This window comes from Rhinatrema bivittatum, chromosome 3 (genome assembly GCF_901001135.1).
Source record: "Rhinatrema bivittatum chromosome 3, aRhiBiv1.1, whole genome shotgun sequence".
Classification (NCBI taxonomy): domain Eukaryota; kingdom Metazoa; phylum Chordata; class Amphibia; order Gymnophiona; family Rhinatrematidae; genus Rhinatrema; species Rhinatrema bivittatum.
In genome coordinates this window covers 377,521,304-377,541,774 of record NC_042617.1, presented here as the reverse complement: position 1 = coordinate 377,541,774, position 20,471 = coordinate 377,521,304, and the positions used below count along the sequence as shown (strand labels likewise).

Sequence of the window (20,471 nt, the reverse complement as noted above, 5' to 3'; positions counted from 1 at the left end):
ATCCTCGTGGAGGATGGGACCTTGACGTAGAAGGTCCCGGAGAGGAGGCAGGGGAAGAGGCTCCCCTGCCAGCAGTCTTCTCATGTCCGCGTACCAGGGTCTTCTTGGCCAGTCTGGTGCCACTAGAAGAACTAGTCCCCGGTGTTTCTGAATCTTGTGGATGATGGCGCCCAGCAGAGGCCACGGAGGAAAGGCGTATAGCAGAGTCCCTGGAGGCCATGGCTGAACCAGGGTATCGATTCCGTGTGAGAACGGATCGCGCTTGCGGCTGAAGTATCTGGGTACTTGACCATTGGACTTGTCCGCTAGTAAGTCCATGTCCGGAATGCCCCAGTGATCCACAAAAATCTGGAAGGCTGTGGGTGACAGCTGCCACTCTCCCGGATTTAGGCTTTCTCTGCTGAGGAAGTCTGCCGTGGTGTTGTCCTTCCCGGCAATGTGGACGGCGGAGATGTCCTGAAGATTTGCCTCTGCCCAAGACATCAGCGGGGCTATCTCTAGAGAGACCTGTCGGCTTCTGGTTCTGCCCTGGCGGTTGATGTATGCCACCGTGGTGGCATTGTCGGACAGCACTGACTGCTCTGTTCCTCAGTCTGTGAGCTAATTGCAGGCAGGCTAGCCGGACTGCTCATGCCTCTAGACGGTTGATGTTCCACCCTGATTCTTCTCTGTTCCACCGCCCTTGCGCGGTGAGTTCTTCGCAGTGTGCTCCCCAGCCGCTTAGGCTGGCATCTGTGGTGAGCAGAGTCCACGTGGGGGAGGACATCTTCGACCCCCTGCTCGTGTGGTTGGACTGCAACCACCACCGTAACTGGGTCCTCACTCTGGTCGGCAGAGGTAGGTGCGTGGAATAATTCCGGAAGCGGGGGCTCCAGCGAGAGAGCAGGGAGTGTTGTAGTGGTCTCATATGGGCCCTTGCCCAGGGTACCACTTCCAGGGTGGAGGTCATGAGGCCGAGAACCTGCAGATAATCCCAAGCTATGGGCCGGCTGGCTCCCATCAAGGACCGGAGACGCGTCTGAAGTTTTAACCTTCTCTTGGTAGTGAGACTGACTGTGTCTGCCTGGGTGTCGAACTGTACTCCCAGGTATTCCAGTGACTGGGAAGGCTGTAGGCAACTCTTGCTGAGGTTGATCACCCAGCCCAAGCTTTCCAGAAGGGCGATCACTCTGTCGGTTGTCCGATGGCTCTCCTCTCGCGATTTCGCCCTGATCAGCCAATCGTCCAGGTAGGGATGGACCAGAATTCCTTCCCGTCTGAGTGCCGCCGCCACCACTACGACCACCTTGGTGAAGGTCCGCGGTGACGTGGCCAACCCGAAGGGCAGAGCCCGGAATTGGAAGTGGCATCCTAGAACCTTGAAGCGTAGATAGTGCTGATGATCTGGATGGATCGGGATATGCAGGTAGGCTTCTGACAAGTCTAAGGCCGTGAGGAATTCTCCTGGCTGTACTGCGGTCTTGACTGATCGCAGAGTTTCCATGCGAAACCTCGGGACCCGTAAGTATCGGTTGACTGATTTGAGGTCCAGTACGGGCCGGAAGGTGCCCTCTTTCTTGGGTACCATGAAATAAATGGAATAATGCCCAAAATTCATTTCCCGTGCAGGTACCGGGATTATGGCTGTCAAGGACAGGAGCCTCGCCAGGGTAGCTTCCAATGCTGCCTTCTTGTGTAGGTGACACGAAGATTCCACAACCCTGTCCGGAGGGAGATGATGAAAGTCCAGATAATACCCCTCTCGGATGATGGCGAGGACCCACTGGTCCGACGTAATCTCGACCCATCTGGGGTAGAAGAGGGTTAACCTGCCCCCTATGGCTACGTCCCCCAGATGGGCCGGCTGATTCTCACTGGGAGGCACGGCCGGGACCTGAACCCGAGCCGGCTCCCCTCTTACGCTGCTTGTTCCGAAAGGACTGGTTCCTGGCCTGAGAACGAGATGCCTGGTAGCGACTCCTATAGGGAGTGAAGTGCTGGGAGCTTCTACCCCTGGAGGGCCTTGGAAAGGTGCGCTGGTTCCTTCTGAACCGATCTTCCGGCAGTCGAGGTATTGGAGAGGCGCCCCATGTGCCGGCCAGTCTATCAAGGTCGCTGCCAAACAGGAAAGAGCCCCTAAAGGGCATTCTGGTGAGGCGTGTCTTCGAAGGAGCATCGGCTGACCAATTCCGGATCCAGACGTGCTGCCTGGCGGCTACGGAGGATGAAATCCCCTTGGCTGTGGTCCGGACTAGGTCTGATGCAGCATCCGTGAGGAACGAGAGAGCAGACTCCATGTCTGCTGCTGGAGCATTGTTCCTGACCTGTGACAAACAGGAACGTGTCACCACTGTGCAGCAGGTGGCGATCTGCAAGGATAGAGCTGCCACCTCAAAGGTCTGTTTCAGGATGGCGTCCAGTCGCCGGTCATGAGGCTCCTTGAGGGCCGCCCCCCCCTCAACTGGAATGGTAGTGCGCTTGACCACAGCGCTAATCAAGGCGTCCACCTGAGGGCACGCCAGTAGATCCTGGATAGCCGGTGCCAGGGGGTACATACCTGTCACGGTCCGACCCCCTTTGAATGAGGCCGCTGGTGCCGCCCATTCTAAGTCTATCAGTTGTTGTGCAGCTTGCAAAAATGGAAAATGGCGATCAGTCAAGTCAGGACGAAGACCTTCCAGCAGGGGGTTCTGCGCAGAGGGTACTGTAGCGCTGGGACCTGTAATATCCAACTCCGCCAGGCACTGAGACACCAGGTCGGAGAGATCCTCTTTAGGGAAGAACCTCCTCATGGTTCTGTATGGCTCAATCCCGGAGGGAAGTTCCCCCTCGTCTGGGGGTTCAGACTCGTCCAGTGAAACATCAGGGTCCACCTGAACCGGACTGTCTGGAGGCGGGAGATCCTGCCCACGTTAAGGGCGGGAAGGTCCAGGAACAGGATCCGCTGGAGCTGCAACAGCAGCAGCAGGAACAGCAGGGCCTGGATGAGAAGCTGTTTGCATCTGGACAAAAGCATGAATTCCCTTAAAGAGATCCACCCAGGAAATGGAAGCGGTCTCTAATCGCCGGGGTACTAGGTCCCCCGGGATTCCAGGTTGGTCGAGACTGCCCACTAAATCCGGGGTAGCCCCTGGGGAACTGTCAGCAAACCGTGGCTGAGATTGGTCCGGGCCTGAGGGTCCCACGGCCTCCTCACATTGGGCACAAAGGGAGTCTGGCTCTTCACTGTGCGTGGCCCTAAGCTGGCATGCGGAGCAGAGGCCGAGGGCTTTAATGCCGGAGGCAGGAGGCGCCTCCGCTGAAGACGCTGAGGCGTTCTGTTCCATGGAAAAGTATGCGCGCAATAATATGTGGCAGCAATACACGCTTATAACAGGCGCACAATAATATGTGGCAGCAATATACGCTTATAACAGGCGCACAATAATATGAGGCAGCAATATACGCTTATAACAGGCACCCAATAATATGCGGCAGTAATATACGCTTAATACTTAATACTCCTAATCCCAATAACTATTCTGAACTTTTCAACAATCGACCTCAGGCCCGACATAGTCTATTCCGAAAATATATTCACCTATATTATACTGTATTTAAATTGTACTCTCCTTGCTCCGTTGAAGTTATTTATTGCTCTCATTAAGTTATTTTATTTATTTCCAAGTTCAATCTTCCCTGTTCATTGTAAGACATTATTCTATATACTGTCAATTTTATTGTTGTAATGTAAACCGAATTGATTAGTAACTTTGTTACTAGAACTTCGGTATATAAAACTGTTAAATAAAGAAAATAAATAAATACAACAGGCGCTTAATAATATGCGGCAGCAATATACGCTTAATACAACAGGCGCTTAATAATATGCGGCAGCAATATACACTTAATACAACAAGCGCTCAATAGAACAGGCGCTAAATACATCAGGCGCTTATTAATATGCGGCAGCAATATACGCTCAATGATATCTAATATGCTCTCAGCAATATGCGGTCAGCAATATACGCTCAATGGCATTCAATATGCACTCAGCAATATGCGGTTAGCAATACACGCTCAATGGCATTCAATATGCACTCAGCAATATGCGGTTAGCAATACACGCTCAATGGTATGCAATATGCTCTCAGCAATAAGCGGTCAGCAATATACGCTTAGTCATAGACAGGCGCCTATCACGGGCGCTCAATACCTGAACACGGCCCACAAAATGGCGCCCTCCACGGCGTGCCGCCCACAGGCCACGCCGTCGATCCTCGGAGACCAAAAGTAAGAGATGTATGCCTTACCTGATCCTCGGCGCTTCCCGGCTGGAACCCGGGCGGTCTCCGGCTGCGGGGGGGGGGGGGGGGGGGGGGGGGAGAGGGCAAGTACCTTCACCGCCGTGTTTGAGGATATGCACCCGCTGCCTCGTCCACGCTGGAACCAAGGCGCCTCGCTCGCCACGCCCGAGCCTCGCCCGGGGGCTACGTCCCTGCCGCGATTCGGCCATCGGACCGAGGTCTTAAACCTCAGGGGGATCGCGGAAATCACCCCGGGAAACTCTATTGGGGGAGGGACCCCAGGGGTATCACCGCAGGAGTGCGGGGCTCGATGTCGCAGTAGAAATTTAGTAAGAAGAAAGTAGATTGGAAACCCGCTCAGCGAGCGTGCAGGCTCTCCAAACTGCTTTGGAGACGGAAATTACTGAGTTGCTACACTTCCTGTGGGGGTATATATACCCGTGCTGACGTCAGATCTGTCTCCAACTGCTAGCACGAGCATACTATACCCATTCATTCTGAGTCCATCTGGCTACACGCCAGGAAATATAGTATATTAACGATTAGCATGGTAACTCAATTGGGAGGTTATGCTGGCGGCGGCGGTAGAAACAAGGGCAGCCTAGGGAGTTCCAGGGGTGCATTCGAACTGGGGGGTAGGATGTAGGTGGAGAGAGGAGGGCAAGGAAGAAGATAAAAGTGCGGGTAGGGTAAGGGAGGGGGGGGGGAGAGGATTCTTAGTAGTTTGAAGGGGGGGTGGTGGTGGAGATAACGGCATATGAGGAGGGATTAGACAAATGCTTGCTTGAAGAGCTAGGGTTTTAAGGTTTTTCTTTAAATTTCTGTGTGCACTGTTCTAGCCGCAGATCAGGAGGCATGGAGTTCCAAATTGAGGGGCCTGCGAAAGAAAGTGCACATTCTTTTGTAGTAGTAAGATGGGTGAGCTTAGGGGAGGGGTGTACTCAGCGTGCCTTTGTAGGAAGACCTGGTTGGTCTGATAGTGTTGTGAAATTGTATGGAGTTATTTAGCCAGATCATACCCTGGTTGTGTAGGGTTTTATGTAAGATAGAGAGCGTCTTATAGATGATACGTTGTGATATCGGGAGCCAATGTAGATCTCTGAGAATGGGGGTGATGTGATCAGTTTTGCGGGTATTTGTAAGGATTCTGGCAGTGGAGTTTTGTAGCATTTGGAGGGGTTTGATAGTGGCTTTGGGGAGGCCTAGAAGTATGGAGTTGCAGTAGTCTATTTTGGAGAATATAGTGGCTTGGAGGACCATGCGAAAGTCGTTGCGGAGGAGAAGTGGTCTAAGTTTCTTCAGGGTGTTTAGTTTGAAGTAGCAATCTTTCATGGTCAAGCTAATGAATTTTTTTAGGTTTAGGTGATTATCTATGGTGACGCCAAGGTCTCGTACATGCTGCGAGAAGGTTGTCGCGTGGGGTTGGGGAAGATGATGATAAGCTCAGTTTTAGAAGTATTAAGTGCCAGGTTAAGGGTAGTGAGGAGACTGTTGATTGAAGCTACAGCGTTTTCCCAGGTTTTGAGGGCATTGTGTAAGGAGTCTGTGATAGGGATGAGGATTTGGACGTCGTCCGCATATACATAGTGAGTGAGGCCCAGTTCTGAGAGGAGTTGGCAAAGGGGTGGCAGGTAAATATTGAAGAGGGTAGAGGATAGCGAGGAGCCTTAAGAAACACCTCTGGATAGGTTGATAGGTGATAATGTTAATGGTGATCTCATTCCAGGATGAGAGTGCAGTTTCAGTGTCTGTAAGATCAAGTTTTGCAAGGGATTTGGTGAGGGAGGTGATTAGATCATCTCTGCTGTCTGGTTTTCTGAAATGTATGGTTTTTTTGTTTGTGTGAGGGGGCGTGGGTTTTTTTTGTTATAGATAGTGTGGTAGTTATAAGCACGTGGTCGGACCAAGGGACAGGGGTACAGGTGAGGGTGTTGGTCGAGAGGATGTAATTGTTAATGAATATTAAATCAAGGGTATGACCCGCTTTATCAGTGGGGTTGGTTATAATTTGATTGAAACCCATCGCATTAAGTGAGGCAAAGAAGGCGTCGTAAGTGGGGGTGAGGGGGATGGCATCTACATGGAGGTTGAAGTCTCCGAGGATGATAGCCGGGGTATCCAATTCTATGTTTACTGTTAAGAATTCAATGAGGAGTGAGGGGTTGTTTTCAAGGAGACCTGGGTGGGCATAGACTAAACAGATTTGTAGATGTGTGGATTTAAAAAGGCCAATTTCTAGTTTGGGTGCGGAGTTGACTGGCAAGGGAGATAGTCTGAGTTGTTTCTTAGCTGCTTGCATGAGGCCTCCTCCTCTCTTTTTGGGTCTCGGTATGGAAAAGATGTCGTATTTGTGCAAGGGAAGTTGGTTTAGGAGGACAGAGTAAGTATCCTTGAGCCAGGTTTCTGTTAAAGCGCAAATGTCAGGGCTGAAATCAAGCAGGATATCATTGAGAATGGGTGTCTTTTTTGCAATGTATTGTGAGTTGCGAAGAATAAGGGAGAAAGCAGTGAGCCCCAGTAGTTGAGTGAAGGGGGAGAGCATGATAGGTAGTAGTGATCTTGATTGTGGGGTGGGAACGTTTAGTTGTGGCTTCCTGAGTTTGTGAGGGTGGTGTTTGAGGATGGGAATAGGGTATGTAAGCATGTTTGGATGCTGGGGGATGTGTCTGGGGTGTGGAAAGTAGTGTGGAAGGGGTGATTGCAGAGGGTGGGGTGGGGACGGAATGCAAGTCAAGGACAGAAGATGGGGAGATGACTTAGCAGTCTGCTTTGAGAAGCAGGAACTTGGCCAGCTACCCCTTGAAAAAACTAGGAATATCTTTACCCTGTTTCTGCCATCATATATCTCAGGGAGACGTCTGTAAGACCTTTGGGTTCTAAACTGTCGTCCGCCATACGGGGTTTTCTGGATTTCCCTGTGGCATGTTGAGACAGAAACCTGGACTTCTACAGGAGTGACCAGGACTGCTTTTAAAAGTGAGAACACTGGCTTAATTATTATTCAGCTGGGTTAGTTTGGCAATTGCTTAATTAACAATTGCAAAGTTGGGCTTGGAGATAATACATACAAATTCTGTTTATCTTTCATTACAGTGCTTTGTGCTATGAAATTGTAAAACTAAAACCAAAACAAAGAAAAGAAATTTCTGTACCATATTAAATCTTGTATACTTATGCTGCTACAATAAAACTGATTACCTCAAAAAAGTGTAAACTGCTCCCTTAAAACTAATGAATTTGTATAATAAAGTTATCAGATTAAATTCTTTTAATCAAATGTAGTTATCTACCCATGATATTCTTACAGTACATTCCAAGTTCTATTTTGTTAAAGTACATCAAAGAGAGAGTCACAAATATATAAAAAAAGAAATGAAAATTCTAAGGTCCATACCAGGAGATGGTAAATAAATGACTAGGAGTATGTTATATAGGTGATATGGCACTACTCTCAGAACCATACAATTTGGCACTTGCACGACTTCAACATGTATGCACTAAAAGTGACAGATAAACAAACCTAGCCTGACAGTCATTATGTAGGAATTAGATACTATTTGAAAATGGATAGCTGCAATCAATCCTTATAATATAAGAGTTCTTTGCAACCTACCTGATTTTCCTAGTATTGCAGTAGAATTAGGTTTTGAAGTTGAAAGTTTTGATCCTGAGGAAGTGGATGGTTGTTCAGCAACTGCTGGATCTACTTGCCGCCTATTGCTTCTGGTGCGAACTACAGTGGCTAGCTCTGTTGTTTTACCATTCATTTGAATTGCAGAGTGTTTTTGTGGCAAACAACGTGCAGATATAGAAACTGAAGAAGAGGTAATAGTTTCGGCCTTTGGCAGAAATTTTATCAACTTTCTCTTCCTTTCAGGGCTGTAGATTAAAAACAATATCTGTAATTTAGTGATATTGCTACAAACAATTCTAACTGGGATGAGCACAATAACATTCTTGTCTTGCTCAGTGGTTCCCAAACCTGTCTTTGGGGAGCCTGGCCTGTTGGGTTTTCAGGATAGCCACAGAATATGCATGAGATATAGTTGCATATAATCAATATCACTATCCTAATACACCTTTTTGTGAGTAGCACTGATGTGAATTAATGTTTGTACTCTAGGCTAGCTTTTAAGTTTATAATTCCTTCACATTATGGGGTTTGTACATCAATGTATAGTCTAGGGCAAAAGTATTACAAAAAAAATCCAAACTACGGTCTATTTATTCATGTTAAAATTTCACATCGTATGCAGAATCAGAAAAATGAAAATACCTTGATGCTGTACTACTGGAAACAGAGTTGCTTCTATTCCTTTTCCTTCTGCGCCTAGTTACTGTGCTCCTCTTGTGAAAGTGAAGGGCGGATTTATAATCTGTTAACACTGAACTAATATGCTCCTCAAAGAAAGCAGACAGGCGTAAACTCATGCTGTAAATCTAGTGAAAAAAATATTATGACATATGAAACAAATTACTATGAATGTATTCATGTTTTTGACACTAGCAAGTCTGTATTATTTTCCTAATGCACGTATGTGAACCATGCTTAAACTATCATGCTCTATAGTGTATTTTAATCAAAATAAAATCTCCAAATTAATGGTACTAAAATATTCTGGACAAAATGTGAATTCCTACCCTTGATCTTTTACTTGGTGTGTAAGACTTGGAGTTGCTGAAAATCAATCTCACATCTTTACACAGTTCCATAGGAGATTCGTAATTCCCAGCTGCCAACTTTTCCCTAACAGTCCCAAAGTCCATTGGAGTTTCAATAATGTCTGTATAATCCTAAAAATAAAGTCTTATTAGTAAATCACTATATTAAAGAGAGACTGTATCTTAATAGCTTTCATATTTTATAACATTTGGAAAAAGTCGTTAAATGCATGGAAATAAAGGTCAAAAAATAAAGAACAGAAGATTACACCTTTCTATTGGAATAACTTAATACATTTCTTGACCAGACTTTGGGAGCTAGCACGCCTTTTGTCAACAATTTTGTTTTGACCTGATCAAGGAAGTGCTAGTTGATAAAAGCTAGACTGGGAGAATTGAATTTTCAATAGGATTTACGCACATAAAACCCAGATGTTTAATACTGCCCGGGGGGGGGGGATGTGCACATAAAAGCGATTTTTCAACTCTTCGAATGAAGACTGAAGTAGATCAGTCAGATTTTGAGTAACAGGTATCAAGATATCCACCAGCTACTCTTATTTTTCCTGCTGTATTACTTTATAACCATTCACAACTGAAGGCAGTACTTCAGGGGAAAATTTCAATGTGTCCAAAAATATTTCTTCAGCAGCATTTAAGAAGTTAATCTAATCTAAGGAAAATTGAATATTCAAAGATTTTTGAACCATGCCATGCTTTTTAAGAATCTATCTTACTCCTTAAAGGAGGAAATATCTTTCACTAACGCCACCTTGCTACCTTGTAACTCAGAGATCTGTTTCTGGGATGTGTCAGTTTTGCAATTGCATTCCCTTATTTCAGTCATGGTTAGCAAACATTCTCTGCATCTATAGTAAACTTGCATAACTGAGTAACACAGCCAGCTAGATTGCTCTCAAACTAGGGCAACATTGACTGATGCTTTTATCATGGATTTGGATAGGAACATGGTGTTGCAAGCATTCTTTAAGAACAAGAATGAATTTTTTATGGGAGAAGTTGTTACGATATCTCCAGATCTCTCCAGGAGTACTCAGTATGTAAAAAAAAAATAAATTGCTGCCTATGTCAGCGGTTTCTAAATGTGGGTATCCTGACCATCTGATTTCCTCTCTTAAAAATAAGACCACTAAGATTACTCTATACTTAGACACAAATCTAACCAACTTTTACTGTTCTGTTAAGTAAATTTGCTGGCTTTCTTAACTATTTTCTTTTATTGCTGGATGAACTTTGGATCAGTTAAGTATACTATTTTTCCTTTTCCTTTTCTTGTTTTCATTTTGTTACATAATTGATAAATGTCCTGTGCATGAAGTGTACTTCATGTAAAATTATGAAAAAAAAAAGCCCCAAAACTATTTCGCATGCAATTTTATATGTATTAGAAAGAGGTATTTGGTCCGGGAGAGGGAAGAACTATTTTCACATATTCTTCTGATTTCCAATAGTATGTGCGTAAATCTACATGACCACATTTACACCTTCTAAGTTGCTAGTAAAAATGTGCATATGTATGCAGCCAGGGGTCAGCGCACACCCACTAATTTTCAAAGCAGACTTAAGGGCATAAGTCCGCTTTGAAAATCTGAACTAAAATCTGCACGTATTTTCTACACGCAGATTTTAGTCTGACACAAGCCACTATCAAATCACCCTCAAAATATATTGTTAGCTCAACAAAAAGATATCACCTTATTTTTCTTTACTGCCCTTTACTTCTGCATTATTTCCTTTAGCAACCCTGCGTTATATCTAATCAATATACAATACTTTTCTTTCTTAAAATCTTCAGACTTAAAAACTTACTGAACCGAAACACAGCTACATGTAACAGCATCTGCATGGCCTTTTTTTAAGCAAATTCAACCTTCATTTCGGGCACTGACTTTCTTTAGGTATCATATGCATCTAGACAATATTTAAATGCAATTCCAGTTCAGTGGCATTTCTAAAATTACCGTATTTTCCGGCGTATAAGACGAGTTTTTAACCCCTGAAAATCTTTTCAAAAGTCGGGGGTCGTCTTATACGGCGAATATTTGCCGGTGTATAGGACGGTGTAAAGCTCGCTGCGAAGGGCGACGGGAGCCATTTGTGGAGCGCTGACCTCTGTGCTGCGAGGACGGAGCAAGCAGCTTCAGATCATCTCACCGCCACCCCTCCTTGTTTCGTTCTGCTCTGCAAGGGAAGGCAGCGTGCCTTCGCTCGAGTCACTCCCTCCCCCCCACCGGACACTGTAAAAAAAAAGTTCATTCTCCGCTGCCTCGCTGCCCGATTGGCCGGTGCTGGGCAAAAGGGGCTTGCTTCGGCAAGCCCCTTTTGCCCAGCACCGGCCAATCAGGCAGCACGTCTTCGCTCCTCGAGTCACTCCCTCCTGCTGTAAATGTTGGAATGCGTTGGAAGAGGGGTAGTCTTATACCGCGAGTATATCCCAAACTCTATATTTTAACTGAAAAAGTTGGGGGGGGGTCGTCTTATACGCCGGAAAATATGGTATATATAGCAAACTAAAGTTGCAGGACTTGCCATTTGCTACAAAATCTACCACAGATTGTGGAATGGTTGTTTCCTAGGATTTCTTTCCTAATGCTAAAACTGCAGGCTGCCTTTTTCTCTGTTGCTGCCATCTGGACTCTCCTCCACTTGCTAACAAGGTTGCTTCTCTCTCTTTGCTGTTGATCCTGCCACAGATCTAGTCATTTCTCTCCTTCCTTCAAAGTAATGCAGACTGGGCCAACTCCCTTCCCTTTGGGACAGTGCTGCCAATTCTGGCTGCCTGGCTTCTCTACAAATGCTGTACACATTTTCCTTCTGCAGTCAGCATTGTGTGTCTCACAGAAGACAAGAGTTATGGGAAGATGAGAAACTATAAAGAAAGGATAAGAAAACTGGGAAGGATGAGAGACATGAGGGTGAGAGACAAATATGGAGGAAGACTTGATAAATAGGAGGGGAAAGAAGATGGGAAGGAGAAAAGAAAGAAAGATGGGGAGAAAAAGACTGGAAGGGAGAGAAGAGATGAAGGGAGGGAAGAATGGACAACAGAGGAGGGAGAAAAAATAGAGGTGTGAGGTGGCGGGGAAAAAAACACCCGTGGAAAGGCAGGAGGTAAGAGGCAGAATGTGAAGGAAAGATCAAAGAAAAAGGTAAAAAGGAAAAACAAAAACAAACAAAAAAAAATCAGAGAAAGAACAGAAATGGAGAAACAAATAATAAGAGAACAAAATAAATCTAGATGAACATAACAGGTTTGAAAGTAATATTTTTTATTTTCTAATCAAGGATATGTATTTTTTAAAGTAAGACAGTCAGTAAAAATGTGGCACTTTTTTACATAAAGATACACAAATGTAAACAAGGCATAGAACTATCAATGTTCATATCAGAATCTACCCCTGAACTGCCACAGGAAATGAAAAGCCTTACAGTAGTTCTCTGAAATGTTTCAATTAAAAAAAAAATTTGAATTTTCCCTTTAGATGAAAGAACAGAGAGAATAATTGAACACTACTGTTTAGCACTGTAACATGTCTTGCTGCAGCTCTTCAAGATGGTAGGATTTACTATCAACACTAGAAAGGAAGAAATATCATTAAAAACACTCACTGGATACTCATGGAGGTCCACCGGTTGTCGAAAAGGTTCAGAATCTTCGCACTGAAAAATGAGATTTAACAGTTCCTGGCATTGTCTCTTCCATGCATGAATGTAACATGATTGAGCTCTATTGCGCAGCCTTCGCCTAGGCTGATTATCCTGAAATGGAAGTAATTAATGTATTACAGCATGTTTTTGCCACAGCAGCAATCTTACACAGTAATTTACTTACCCATACTGTATCAGTATTGAAATCTTTTAAAATACAAATGAGAAAAGGAGAATCTCAACTATTTTATTTCTTAGAACTCTATGTTTTATTTCTCTAAATCAAATTTTTTCTTATTTCTCAGTTTATCCATCTACAGTGCCTTATAAAAGTCGTCACACCCTTGTAAATTTTTTACATTATTTTGTGGATTCTTTTAGGATGTTTATATGATGGAAATAAATAAAAGAAGAATTGGACATATTTAGACAGATAAGTTGATTTTAAACTCAGAAATGTTGCCCCTGAGGAAGCCTATACAGGCAAAACAAGGGTTTCTTTGAAGGGAATGGGAATGAGGTATTGATAATTTTGTATAAATAGCATGAGTATGTCATGGAACATAATGATTAGCTAGAGGTCACTGAGTGGTGATTCTTCTCTACTTGAATGCAATGTGTCATATGAAAGTTTCAAGTCTCAATCCCTCTTTATCCTGTTATGTCATTTTTTGTACTATTATTTATAAACTCCTGTATTAATTGACTTAGTATTACTTATTAGCGATATCACTGATCTACACAACAAACTCCATATTTTCATCGAGAAAGAATAATTACAGAAATAATCCAGAAGTAATTAAGAATAAACCAAGAAGTTTCAATTGCATTAAGCCTTCACATCCTTTGTCCAAATTAGCTCCAGTTCAAAACATTATCTTAAAGTCCCTAATAAGAGAGGTCACGTGATGCAGTGAGCTGAGTGAGACGTTCTCCTCACGGCTCCAGGTGCTGACCCTCCGAAATCTGCAAATTTAGAACGCTAAAAGCAAAACCGCTGCGAAAGAGGTGGTGTTCTGCAAGGCTAAAGGTTAGCGCACCGTGTTCTGCTTGCTGCCGCCGGCCGGAAATTACTACCAAGCCGCCGCGGAAAGAAAAAGTAAAGATAAACGGAGCGGACCCCAAGATGGCTGACAGCAAAAGTACATCAGACAGCGCAAGCCTGGATGATGTGGCTGTGGCGAGGCTGACGACGGTGGTCGTTGCGGCGCTTGAACACAAGTTCGAAGGCATCACTGAAAATTTTACAGTAGTCAAAGAGACTTTAGGGGATATTGGCAGATGCATAGATATTGCAGAAGGCAGGATATCGGCAGTGGAGAAAGATCAGCAGGCCCTTGCAGCCCGAGTGGCAGCCCTGGAAGTCTCAGCGAAGATGGCGGATAACAAGCTCAAGGACTTAGAAAACAGAGCCCGCCGCAGTAACCTTAAATTTCTGGGGATCCCCGAGGATGTGCAAGAGGGTGAGCTACACAATTTCTTAGCGGAGTGGCTCCCTGGCGCCTTAAACCTATCTGCACTGGAGGGGAAGCTAGATCTTGAGAGGGCTCACCGACTAGGGCCCCGGAGGGACTCTGATAGGCGCCAGAGGCTGGTCATCATGCGGTTTCTTAACTGGGCACAAAGGGCAGCAGTCTTCCCATCCTTCAGGAAACTTTGGGATTTACGTTATAAAGACCATAAAATTGTAATCTTCCAAGACTTTTCAGTGGCGGTGGCGACAAAGAGACGGCTCTTTCTACAATATGTAATGACTTCTACAATCAAAATGTCCGATTTTCCCTGCAGTTTCCAGCATCGCTGAAGATTTGGCGAGATGAAAAAGTACATACATTTGCGACCACGGAAAAGGCTACTGAATGGATGAAGGATCACACCGGCCAGCGCTGATAGCACAGAGTGTATGGGACACGAGGAAAGCAGGCCAGGCACTGAGTATTACCAATTGGAAAGTGGCTATAGGCCTCACTACCTAATTTAGGGCCACTGAAATAATGGGGCCCGCATAGCACACCTACCCTAACCCCAGAGGGGGTATAGGCGGCCGAAGGACCGAGCCCTGGGCAATGTTATGTGGTACAAGTTTATGTTATCTGTTTCCATATGTTCTGGTTTAACTTTTCAGAGGTGGGTCAGCATCCAAGTGCACTATATACAGACCTCCAGCCCGAATTCTTACATGCGATTCAGAGTAAAGTGTGTTGTAAAATTGGGGGGGGGGGGGGGGGGGGGGGTTCAAGAGGGGTGGGAAATAAGGTCTCTAGCAGGGATGGAGGGGTTAGGAATGGGGTCCCGTGAGTCTGTAGGGACGGTGATTCAGGCTAGGGAATCACTGGACTGAAAGAAGCAACCATATTTTGAGAACTATGCAACCTATTTGAGAACCGGATAGGTAAAGTGCGATATATATCTTGGAATGTGGGGGGCCTTGGAGCGCCTATTAAGAGGCAGAAAGTACTTAGTGCACTCCAGAGACATAAGGTGGGGATAGCCGGCCTCCAGGAAATGCACCTGTCGGCTGAGGAAAGCCAAAAGCTGAAAAGGCAATGGGTCAACCATTGTTATTACACCCCAGCCTGGGGGCATAAGGCAGGGGTGGCAATTTTAATCCACAAAAATATAAAGTTTGAGCTAATACAGGAGGTTTTGGATGAAAAGGGCAGATATATTATACTGATAGGTAAGGTACAAGGGCAGGAAATTACAGTATGTAATGTATACGCTCCCAACTCATATACTCATGTTTTTTCAAGATATTGTAAAAGCAAGATCATCCCGATAATGAAAGGTCCTCTAATTTTGATGGGTGATTTTAACTGGGTGAATGACCCCCAGCTAGATAGATCACACTCTTTGTCTGACAAAGGCATTTCTTTTCTATGTACCGAACTTTGTATGCTAGATATCTGGCGTGAACTAAATCCAACTGAATGTAATTATACTCACGTTTCGAGGGCGCACGCTATACTGTCTTGCATCGACTACTTACTGGTATCGACTTCTATGTTCCCAAGGTCCAACAAGTGAAAATTGGGCCCATAGAAATACCGGATCATGCCCAAATCTGGGTAGACATAGGGGGATGGGATAGAGGAGGGTGAGTCCCGATTATGGCGCTTCCCTAGTCACCTGAGTGGGGACAAGAATTTTCAGGACTTTCTACAAAGGAAATGGGCTGACTACGAGCACCACAACTCATGACACAAATCTGAGCCATGGCTATACTGGGCTACCAGCAAAGCAGTAATGAGGGGAGAAATTACGTCTTATGTGATAGCAAAATCCAAGGTAATGGTTAAGACCATACTGCAGTTGGAGGACCAGCTGAGACGGGCCAAGCTCCAGCTGGCTCAACAGAACACCCTGCAAGCCCAAATGGACTATAATGACATCCTCTGTACTTTAAATGCCCTTTTCAATGAGCGAGCTCGGAGGATGATGCAGGCAGGAGCATACAAATTATTCAGGTATGGGAACAAGTCAGGGTGCTTATTAGCTAATATGGTACGCGTGACTAAAGGACACACTATCATAGACAAATTGAAAGTGGGAAATGGTAAACCTCTCGTGACCGAGAAAGAGATCTGTGCAGAATTTCATAAGTTTTATGAACAGTTATACAGGAAGGATAGAAAAGGGGGGCTCTCTCAAGAGGAAGAGTTCTTTCGGGGACTACAACTTCCACAAATTAATGAGAGACAATTGGCAACCTTGAATATGCCCATAAGTATCATAGAATTGAGGGGGGCTATAACAACGAGTAAAAATAACAAAGCACCGGGCCCGGATGGGCCGAGTGCAGAATACTATAAGAGCCTGGTCAATCAAGCAACAGGGGACCTCCTCAAATTTTACCAGGAGGCTCAGATAAGAGGTCATTTCCTAGCAGATACTACGAGGGCTTATATTACTGTCCTAGAAAAACCTGGCACATATTTGTCCTCCCCAGCCGCATATATGCTGATTTGATTACTAAACTTCGAGGCCAAACTATTTGCAAAAATTATGGCGGACCGGTTAGGCGAAGTCTTTCCTGACATTATTAACGGAAATCAGGTGGGCTTCGTTAAAGGTCGTGCTATCAGCACAAATTTGACCAAATTAATCGTAGCTATGGAAGAATGTCAAAAGCAAGGAACGGCGGCAATGCTCGTGGGCTTTGACTCTGAGAAAGCTTTTGACAGGGTGTCATGGGAGTATCTTTTCTCAGTTTTAATGCAGTACGGCTTCCGCAGTGAGATTGTGGAAAATATAAAGATGCTATATCATAACCCCCAGTCGGCGATAGTGGCAAATTGCCAGGTCTCGACAGATTTTAGATTACAAAGAGGCACACGACAGGGCTGTCGGCTATCTCCCCTCCGATATATTTTATCAATAGATCCACTCCTTCGTAAGATAGCGGAAGATCCTTTAGTTAGAGGTTTCACATGGGACTAACAGGAATTTAAGGTCTTCCTGACATCTCCACAATGCTCACTGGAGAGGGTCTTACAACACCAGAGGCTTTATGGGTCATTTGCAGCCAGGAAACTAAATGTAGAAAAATCAGAGGCCATGGATCTCAGTCCCTCAGTCAAGACAGATTGGAAGGGAGATTTCCCCCTAAGGTGGGTGGACCAGGAAATGCGATATTTGGGGATACAACTGACTAGGGATACAGCCAAGCTTTATGACGCGAACATTTGTCCACTATTAAGACGGATGACCGCCAAGCTGAAAATGTGGGAAGCTTTGCCCCTCTCTCTAACAGGCAGACTTTGCTTGCTCAAAATGCCAGAATTGCCTAGGTGGCTCTATGTTTTACAGCAGCTCCCTCTATGGCTCAAAACAGGCGGATATTGAAAATATCGACCAAAGGGTGCAACGATATATCTGGGGCAGGCGGAAAGCCAGACTACTGCTTAGTACTTTGAAGCTGAGTAGAGCTCAGGGGGGTCTGGCGTGTCCTAGCTGGAGAGATTACAACTAAGCATGTCTCTTATGGCACATACAAGACTGGTTGGAGGGCACGGGGAAATATTCACCACTCCATTTTCTGCTAGATTGGCTGTACCCCTACAGGCCAGAAGTGCTCATGCAAATTCCTGGGTCTCAAATCCCTGCCCGCTACAGTCAACATATGATCATTACTTCTGGGCGGAAGGCCTGGCGGTACCTGTGCCTAAATATACTGCACCTGAGGAGGTGTATATCTCCATACATTACATTGAGTGGCAATCCCCAGATCCCCACTGGCTTAGATGGAGTGGTGATTGGGAACTGATATACAAAAGGGTTGCAGAACGTATATCAATTCTTTGCGCCCGGGATGGGAATTCTATGGAGTTTCAAGGACCTCCAAGAGCAGTATGAGCTTCCTAGTAAAGAGTTCTACGCTTACCTACAGGCGAGGCACTACATAAGAGCAATCTTTGGGGCACAAATGCGAGAGGATCAGTGGTACAGACTAAGAGATTTCTTTACCCCTGAGAGTCAGAATGGCAAGTCAAATTCATGCTCTACTTTTTCTAGGGCCTTAAAAGGGATACCTGATCACTATTCAAAATAAGCGGGTACTACATGCTGACATATATTTGTCAAGGACGGATATTGCTACGATATTGGATGGATGTGTTGACGTAATGGAGAATGTGATCCTACGAGAGCTGGGGTTCAAAGTATTACATTGTATGCACATTTCCCAAGCTAAATTATTTGCAGCAAAACTATGTGACTCAGACTTATGTATAAAATGTCAGACGGAAAAGGGGACATATATCCATAGTCTGTGGGAATATGACCAGGAGGTTCTATTCTGGGAGGAGGTTTTGGAGAGCCTGAAACAGATACTAAGTACTCAGGTGCCCAGGACACCTAAAGTATGTTTACTGAGACTCTTTAATGACTCCCTTGCACACCTATTGGTCCATGAGCAACTATTCCTGCAGAAGGCGTTGTTACTAGTCATACAAACAATCATGACCCAGTAGATTAAAAATAATCCCACCGGAGGGCAGTGGCATGCACGCTTGGAATCTTTGCTGATAAAAGAGCTGCTGACGGCGCATACTCAGAGGATGGAGGCACAGATGGAATCTTTTTCTGTTTGGGACAAATTCTGGTGGTCACTTCCACCTTCCAAGAGAGACCTTATTAGAGGAACCTTCTGCTCGGGAGGATTAAGTGGAAGAGAGACTCTACATTCTCGCTAAGAGGATGGGGGGGGGGGGGGGGTGTTTATGCAGAGGGGTTGTTTCTTTCATTGTTAATGATTGCCTTTCTTGTTAATGCTGTTTCCACCAAAAATTTAATAAAGAAAGGTTAAAAAAAATAAGTCCATAATAAGTTAGAGAGCCCACTTGTGTCCACTCACAATAGTTGAGCTTATATGAATACTCTTGTATGAAGAATCAAGCTATTTCTGTTGCATGAAGTGAATATGAAACAAAAGTCAAAGTAAGCCAGACAAGTTGCTGCCAAAAGAACTCCCAGATAATATTATTCAGAAATACAGAGTGAAGAAAGAATAGAAGAAAATTTCAAAAGTGTTTGATTATCCCTTGGGGCACTGCCAAGTCCATCACTGTAAAGTGGAAACAATTTAGCACCACCAAGACTTTCCTGTGATCAGACTGTCCCTTCTAGTTCATTACTTATGGGTTAGGGAAACTACTGCAAAAGGTCATTATGAGGCCTAAGATTACATTAAAAGAACTAAACAGGTCTTGGATGAGAAATAGAGAAAATGTTGACTGTTCAATTTCAAGGTTACTCCACAAACATGATCTGTAAGTGAGAGTGGCAAGAGGAAGTCACTACTGAAGAAAAGCCAGTAGAGTGGAGAAGTAGCCTAGTGGTTAGTGCAACATGCTAAGAACTAGCGAAGCCAGGATTCAAATCACACTACTGCTCCTTGTGACCTTGGGCTAGTCACTTTACTCTACATTGCCTCAGTTATAAACTTAGATTGTGAGCCCTCTGGAGACAGGGAAAATACTTACTGTACCTGCATGTAACTTGCCTTAAGCTACAATGAAAAGGCATGAACTAAATACACTTAAATAAATAAATATGATATGCCACATAGTGTTTGCAAAAAAAAAAACCCAAAACAAACCACTTAGGGGTCACTGTACAAATGTGGAAGAACGTTTGTGGTCTAATGAGACCAAAATGGAATGCGAAGCAATATGTGTGGTGTAAAATAAACACAGCATATCACCCTAGCACCATCCCTAAAGTAAAGTCTGGTAGTGGAAGCATAACACTGTGGTAATTCTTTGCAGCAGTGGGACAGGGGAGGTATTTGAGAGAGAGGGAAAAATGGATGGCAAAAAGTACAGGCAAATCTGAGAGGAAAACCTGTTCCAGCCAGCCACAGACCTGGGACCGGGAAGAAGATTCACCTTCAATAGGACAATAATCCTAAGCATAAAACTAAAGTAACAATAGAGTGGATCAGCAAAAAGAACATAAATGTCCTTGAGTGGTCCAGTCAAAGCTCAGACCTGAATCGAAAAGAAAATATGTGACAAGTCTATAGATGGACCCCAGCCAATTTGAAAGAGCTTGAGATCTTCTGCCAAGAGGAATGGGCAAAAACGGAACCATTTCATAGTGCAAAGATGGCAGACACTTCTTCTAAATGATTCATGGCTGTTACTGCTGCCAAAAGGGCATCGACCAAAGGGGTGTGAAGACTTATGCAATCAGTTTAGTTTTTTATTCTTACTTTCTTTTGGAATATTTCTATAATGACTTTCACGATAAAAGTGTACATATCAGTGAAACAGCTTCTACTTTAATGCATTCTAGTGTGTATTTTTTTTTAGACAGAATGTGAAAAATTTACATGATTTTTCAAGGCACTGTATAACTGGGTAATAACAGTAT

General features: G+C 44.5%; 1 protein-coding gene across 2 annotated transcripts in view; it reads right to left on the bottom strand.

Moving 5' to 3' along the window:
* Positions 1–20,471, bottom strand: part of PHIP (pleckstrin homology domain interacting protein) — a 944,985-nt gene that overhangs the window by 40,682 nt on the left and 883,832 nt on the right. For both annotated transcript variants that reach the window (XM_029595577.1, XM_029595576.1), the window contains exons 34-37: positions 12,558–12,707; positions 8,907–9,059; positions 8,542–8,705; positions 7,879–8,144 (exon numbers count right to left, since the gene is read on the bottom strand). In XM_029595577.1, the coding sequence (XP_029451437.1) occupies positions 7,879–8,144; positions 8,542–8,705; positions 8,907–9,059; positions 12,558–12,707 (733 nt within the window). The remainder of the gene's footprint in view (positions 1–7,878; positions 8,145–8,541; positions 8,706–8,906; positions 9,060–12,557; positions 12,708–20,471) is intronic.